Below are 7,291 nucleotides of genomic sequence, written 5' to 3'. Positions count from 1 at the left end.
AAGGGCTGTTATGAAGATGAAATAAATGAATACATGTACACTGCTTACAATGGAAACAGTCTAACATAGTGGCCTAGAAAATGTAGCCTAAGCTTACTGCCAACCTCAGAGGTTGTTAAAGAGTATTAGATGTCTGTGTGTTCAAGGGGTACAGGTGTAGATGATGATTATGTTGATTGGTTAGGCTTGGCCCAGACCAAAAAGGCTGTAGTGCTGAGGAAAAGCTTTATCCAACAGTCAACAGTGGTTAGCATGCCCATGTGGGGCCTAGGATGCTGATGTGGTTTTAAGCAGATCTCTTTGGAAACAGGATGGAGAAGATCCTGGGAATATAAATGGAGGATAGGAAAGAGGAAAAAAAATAGCAAGCTCACCACTCTGTAGTTAGGAAAAGTTTTTTCCATTTAATACTAGACTTTCAAGGATTGAGATGCAAGCTTTTTATGCAATTACATCCAATGTTAAAATTGGTAATACATAATTTACAAAGATTAACATCAAAACAATCATCTATTTAGATATGCTTTTGTAAAAAGGAAATATATTAGCAGCATTTATATTTTCCGCAATCACACAGCCTACAGACATGCAGACTAACTCTGTATCTATTTGCAGTGATGTAGTGCTTTGCCCCGCATTTCAAACACCAAAACCCGCCTGGCAGCTAGGGGGTTCTTTTGTTATTATAAAATAACCGAAAAATAAAAAAAGGCATTAATTTCTACACCAGTAAGAAAAAACAAGTTTTTGCACTTACCTAACATTTGATTGTCTAAAAAACATTTCAGTTTTTAGTCTTTCAACAAAAGAAAGATAAAACGACAGAGCGTAGTGTCTTTTGCTTCTGTTCTCTCATTTTACAAAGTTTTTTTTTTTCCTTTTTTCTTTTTTTGAGACTTTTTTAAAATTTTAGTGTTTAACACTATTAAAGGAAATATTGAATTTTAATCTCTTTCTTGTCATTTTCCTGCTTTGACTAAAAGGAGACCCCCAAAGTGCCCCTGTTCCCACCTCCCTCCCACCCGGCTCCCTGCAATGAAAACCAAAAGAAACCACTCAATCGGGCTTGGACATGCGATTTTCCCAGCTCCACACGTGAGTATCTTATACCCAGGTCTCTTAGTAATGTACAGTGCTTCTCTACAGTAAGAAAATACTCCAAACTATTTTCTTAATTCTCTTTTTTCTTTAATAAAATATTTATTCTGCTTTTTCTCTGTTCAAGGGGATCTTTGGCATCCCCTGTCTCTTTTACTTTTTTTTTTTTCCCTCAAGATTGACACAGAAAGGAGAAAAAGAAAGATTCAATGGAATGGAAGGTGGTCAATGTTTCTACCTAAACAAGTCAGAGCGTCGTCATCCTAAGAGGAAATGTACAATTAGGACAGCATTGGTCCAATATTAGAAAAAAGTAATGGGGAAATGTTTAACTATTGTATTGCTTACTAATCACGCAGCAGATATATATATATATATACATACATATATATATACAACACACAACTTGGCACATTTAAAAACCATCTTTTCTCTTATAAGAACATCTAAAACATATATGCATATGTATGTCTGAGAAGACAACAAAGCAAAGCTTTTTAAATTTTATTTTTAAAGAGACAATTTATCTGGTAACTCCTGGTCAAGTGAATGGGAAGGAAGGTGACACCCTGGATATCCCTCCTGAAGATGAAGTCATCAGGAAGGTGAAGGAAGATGGGACTAGGGGCAGGGAGAACACACTGTCTCTTTAAGAGATGGACATTGAAAACTGTACAAGTAAAACAAGAAGTAGTGTTTTCAATTGATAATCTACACTCACAACAAATACTCTGATAGGTGAATACTGCTCAACAGTTTATGTAGTGACTTTTGTTGGGGGGGTGGTTAGAGTTCATTTTTACGCAGGTTTTAAAATGATTTTTCTTTGAAATCAATCTCCATTCGCACAGCACAGCAGACACACAAGAACCACAGCGCATAAACAGCACATGTGCTGGCGGGGCCTGGCCTTCTCTTAGAAAAAATATGGTCGGCAGGTTATGAAGGTGAAAACAAAAATAATTACAATAAGGACTGTGCCCTTCTGACCCCATGGGGGCCTTCCCTATTCCATGATTCCATTTGGGACAGCAGAGGTAGGGAGAGGGGCAGCCGTTACAAGTGCTTTGAGTTGTCAACTCACATTTTACTTTGACCTGGTTGGGGAAAAGAGGCGAGAGAAACTTTTCCTAGTCAGGGATCTGGAACAAGGCCCAGTTACTGTTTGTGTTTTAGGTCTCTAGGGGTAGCTCTTGGAGCCTATAGAGAACAGACAGGGTAGGGGTGGGGATCCTGTCCCTGTCCCTTTGGAGTCTGAGTTATACCTGGGTATAGGAAGCAGCTTCTTAGCAGTGCCTGCAAGATCAGAGGATGACACAGAGAAACCCAAGCTGAGGGGAGGGGCAAGTGCTATAAAGTACCAAAAGATTCTGGTCATCCCCAATGTGCTCTGCCCTCCACCCTACATTATTAACCCTCAGGGTGAAGCAATGGAGAGGAAAACAAGTTAAGCTGAACTGTCTAGACAGATCCCCTTCCTCTTCCTCTCCACTAGCTCCAAGGTTTACTAAGTACCTAATGTCGACGACGTGGCCCCATTCCCCTTGCTGGACGGACCCTTCCCACCCCTGTCTGCACTCAGAGAACAGGAGGCAGGACTGTAGGCTCCACTGGATCCCAGATGCTTGATGTTCGCATTCTTTGAGGTTCACTTCCGAAAGCTGTTTTCTGGGATAAACAAAGTACGCCTTCGAAGTTTTCTGCCTGATCCTTCTTCCAGCAAGTAGGTCACATCGATGGCTGAAAACAGAACCAAGGAGGCTCATCAAACTCTACCCTCCCACTCCTTATTACAGATTTGAGCTCTCAGGAAATCACAGGAGTTCAATGGGTCCTTTGCCAACCCACCAGCAATTTAGGTCTTCCTCCAGGCCAAACGGAGAAGGCAATGGCAACCCACTCCAGTACTCTTGCCTGGAAAATCCCATGGACAGAGGAGCCTGGTAGGCTGCAGTCCATGGGGTCTCGAAGAGTCGGCACGACTGAGCAGCTTCACTTTCACTTTCATGCATTGGAGAAGGAAATGCCAACCCACTCCAGTGTTCTTGCCTGGAGAATCCCAGGGACGGGGGAGCCTGGTGGGCTGCCATCTATGGAGTCGCACAGAGTCGGACACGACTGAAGCGACTTAGCAGCAGCAGCAGCCGGGCCAAACTGAAATAAGCTGCCCTCCAGTGAGGAGATCCTCTCACCTCCCAGTTTCATTCCCAAGAGGAATTTAAGAACAGGCCCATGAAAAACCTGTGCCACTTAAAGAATATTTTCCATTCTAGGCAAATAATCAGAAGTTGCTCTTTTTCATTCCCTCTCTGCTAATATTGCATTTATCTTAGGAGCCTGATTTTACTTACCATTTTTCCCAGGGATTTTTTCAAGGAGATTGAGCAAGATCTGGTTGAGTCGTTCCCGTTGATTATGCCGTCGCTCCTCGGGGGTACAGGCTACTTGGGGTTCTTGACTACTTTCCTCTGTTTTTTTTTCACTCTCACTGTTTTCAGCAGTGGCTCCCTCCCGTTCTGGCTCCTCCAGGCTGGGCATCTCATTGGCTGCTTGCTCCTGACTGGCTAGAACCTCTTCAATCAAGGGCAGAGCATCATCCTCCTGGCCCAGGTCTTTCAGGGGTGGCTTTGAGCGCTCAGACTTCCAGGATGATCTGCCGGAAGGATATATGAATTTAGAGAGGAAGGCTAAGCAGGGCACTTGGGGATGGAAGGGGGATGAAAGGAAAAGATCTCTGGATCCTGTAGGCTAGCTGTTAGAGCCTTGGCTCAAGATGTAAGAAACTTGGCTATGGTCTTCATTTTATTATTTTTTTAATGTTTATTTTCATTTATTTATTTGGCTGCACGGGGTCTTAGTTGTGGCACACAGGATCTTCACTGTGGCACGTGGGATCTAGTTCCCTGACAAGGGATTGAATCTGGGCTACATGTATTGTGAGCTCAGAGTCTTAGCCACTGGGCCAGCAGAGAAGTCCCTATGGTCTTCATTTTATTATTTTTTGAAAAAATTACCACTCTTCTCTGAAATTTAATTTCTATTTATAAAATGCAATTTTTCTTCTTTCTTTCAGGAACCCATAGGATAGGCCGGAGCTGGTAAAACGCTGACTAGTTCTGAATGCTTCACAACCTTGTGCCACCAGCAGTCCAACTACAATGAGCAATCCCATAGTTTTTACTTTCCTTAAATTTCTTCTTTCATCTATTGTCTGGTATTTTTTTTTAAGAAATATATTTGATTTCCTAAAAGAAAAAAGCTACTGATATAGGTAAAGTAACTGTTACACTACCATTCAATAGAAAAGGAAACTGAAAAAAGCCTTCAGTACTTTCTGTAACAATACCCATCTTGGGACTTCCCTGGTGATCCAGTGGTTAAGACTCTGCGCTTCCAACTGCAGGGGGCATGGGTTCGATCCCTGGTTGGGGAACTAAGATCCCACATGCCACAGGGTGTGGTCCTCCCTCCACCAGAATACCCGTCTTGTGTACAAAACAAGCACAAATAAAAACTGTGAGTCCAAACTGCTCAGCTAAAACCATGCACTTCTAGCTACTTCTGTTCCTTGAAGACCTAAGAATTGATATACCTTGAGGTATTAGGGAAAGCTTTCAGAAACCTAAAAGAGAGATTTTTCCAAATATGTCAAGAGTTCTGTTCCAAATCATTTTCTTTCTCTGACCTTACAAATTTCCCTCCCTGCCCCAAATACGGCTCCATAAAGAGTCCACAACTACTGAAGTGCAGTTCTTCCATATTATTCTTGGCACTATATTGGGCTACTCTGTCAGAGACTTTTCAATCCTAGGGGTGGGGATAATGGGTAAGTGGCTATTCTCTTGCTCCATTCAAGCTACTGGTTAATCACATCCCCCCAGTGGGACTCACCGCCCTCCGTTCCTCTTGTAGTTGTCTGGGACATAATGAGGCTGCAGAGAAGACATTGAAGTGGTAAGTTGGTAAGTGTATTGCAAATGCTGGCAAAGCTGAATCAGATGATCTGGGGCTAACTCAGGATAAAGGAGGTGGGGAGGCAAGGAAGTAAAGAAAAAAAGGCGCTACTGGGCTAAAACCTTTACAAGTTGGAGGACTGTGTTTTAAGGTCAGAAGTTCAGTCCTTCTAGTAATCTGTAGGCCACAACGGGGTGTTTTTTTTTTTTTTTTTTTTTAGCATTTTATAAGCCTAGAATGACAGTAGAAGGGAAAGGGTCACAATTCCTTTTGTCCCATCCTAACTTTTGAGAAGTTAAGGTTGGAGTTTCAAAGCTGACAGTGAGTAAGCAAGACCAAAGAATGAGAGGCAGGGCCTGGTCGTGGGCAGAGAGAATATAAAAGAAATACGATTCACAGAAATCCTAAAATAATACTAGGAAAAATAGGGACATAAAGGTTTGCATTCTGGTTAGACTATTTCTAAGCATTCTGGGATGACAACTCTGAATTCTGACAGGCCCACTGAAAAAAAGACTCATGGATGAGGAGTTTAGTCCAGGGTTTCACTGTAGCAAACAGATGGATAACCAGAACCTTTATGAAATGATAACAAATGGCACAAAATAACTGGAGGAATATATTCACAACAATTTGAAAAAAACAAAACAAACACACAGGAAAAAGGCTGAAAATGAAAACAGCAGTTACTTTCTGTGTAGTAGGATAATAACAATTTTTTCTTCTTAATAGTGATGATAATGTCTTATATTTAAATCCAAGGATAAAAAGCACTAAATTATTTTCACCAAAGGTTTCTCAATGTTATTTTCTTTTTGTTTCTCAAAATTATGGGTGTGAGAAACCAAAAAACTACAAAATGGGGCTCAAGGACAAAGATGGTAAAGAGGTGTAAGAGAGAAAAAAAGAGGAAAACCTATTTAAAATATAATAACAATTCCCTGAGGCATAGCACACACCAGGAAATACAGAATGAATGTATTTTTGCTTTTCAAACATCCACAGAGAGGGTGTTTTCCAGTTTGGGATGGAAACAGGGTGAAGAAGCAGAGAGCCACTTGAAAATTCTCACTCTGTGAATTCCATGCATGAACTAGATTGTCCTGACAGTGAAGAGAGGAAGGAGACTTACTGAGAAATCTCTTTTTGGAGTGAGCTTCTTGGGGAAGTGATCAAAGGCATAGGGTTTGGTGCAGACAGGATAGCGGTTCCGGTGGATCTTGTAAAACAGGTGTGCTGACTTGTCTAGCCGATAATCACAGATGTACACATCTTGCTCCTTCACTCCTTTGGGTCTCCCTATGAGGCCAAACACTGTTAAAGAACACTCCCCCTATTTTCCCTTCCCTCACCCTGAGCTGCCCATCATGTATCAGTGGGAGAGATGCGAGACTTCCTAACAGGGAAACATGGTAGCTGTTTTGAGAGGGGGAACAAGTAAGGATTTGGTGATTGCAGAAGAAAGGAGACGCTAGTGTCAAAGAAAGGGGAAAGGGAATCAAAGGGGAAAGGGTATTCTACAGGATGGAAAGAAACCGGAAACACAGACTGAGTGCTGCAGGGGTTTTTGAGAGAACATTTCAGGGGAAAAACAGAGCACATCATGGGGAAGTTATAAGAAAAGAATGACACTTCAAATGAGGGAACCACATTTGGTAATGAACACTTTATATAAAGTAGGGGACGGAGGAGTCATCAGTAGCATGGAGCTTTAAGCACTTAGCTTTTGCAAGGAATTCTTCTGGACTATTTTGCTGCGATGCTAACAGAAAGACCTAGGAAACTAAAGTCTGCTTCTAATGATAACTAACTTATAGTGAGTTTTACTGTGAGCCATAAACTGGGCTTAGTGATTTTGTAGATTATTTCATTTAATCCTTACAAAACTCTCTAAAATAGATACTAATCCCTATTTTCAGTAGGTTAAATAACTTGCCCAAGGGCACACAGGTAAAAACTGTTGGAACTGGAATCTGAAATTAGATTGATTCTACTGTTAGCCACAAACCTTATGAAACTGTTGTGCTTTTTTTGTTCATTTAATGTACCGAGTTGATGATGGCCGTAAGGATTTTGGCATTGGGGGGAAAGAGTATTAGGGTGGGTGCAAAAGTAACTGCAGTTTTTGCATTGTTGAACTTTGATACTGAAATACATTCTGAAGTGTGGTTATGTTATACATCATTTTAATTCACATTTCTTAGTTTATGTTTTTTTTTGCTAATGACATTACTTGCTG

General features: G+C 41.2%; 1 protein-coding gene across 8 annotated transcripts in view; it reads right to left on the bottom strand.

Moving 5' to 3' along the window:
* Window positions 1-381: 381 nt before the first annotated feature.
* Window positions 382-7,291, bottom strand: part of ASH1L (ASH1 like histone lysine methyltransferase) — a 207,980-nt gene continuing 201,070 nt past the window's right edge. For 7 of the 8 annotated variants that reach the window (XM_061412997.1, XM_061412998.1, XM_061413001.1 and 4 more), the window contains 4 exons: window positions 6,185-6,351; window positions 4,990-5,030; window positions 3,450-3,751; window positions 382-2,838 (listed from right to left, as the gene is read on the bottom strand). In XM_061412997.1, the coding sequence (XP_061268981.1) occupies window positions 2,747-2,838; window positions 3,450-3,751; window positions 4,990-5,030; window positions 6,185-6,351 (602 nt within the window). In that variant the 3' untranslated portion in view covers window positions 382-2,746. Of the gene's footprint in view, window positions 2,839-3,449; window positions 3,752-4,989; window positions 5,031-6,184; window positions 6,352-7,291 lie in introns of those variants that run through there. The other variant, XM_061413002.1, reaches the window with a different exon arrangement.

The sequence above is a fragment of the Bos javanicus genome, chromosome 3 (assembly GCF_032452875.1).
Source record: "Bos javanicus breed banteng chromosome 3, ARS-OSU_banteng_1.0, whole genome shotgun sequence".
Lineage (NCBI taxonomy): Eukaryota > Metazoa > Chordata > Mammalia > Artiodactyla > Bovidae > Bos > Bos javanicus.
This window is presented reverse-complemented; position numbering and strand designations above follow the sequence as displayed.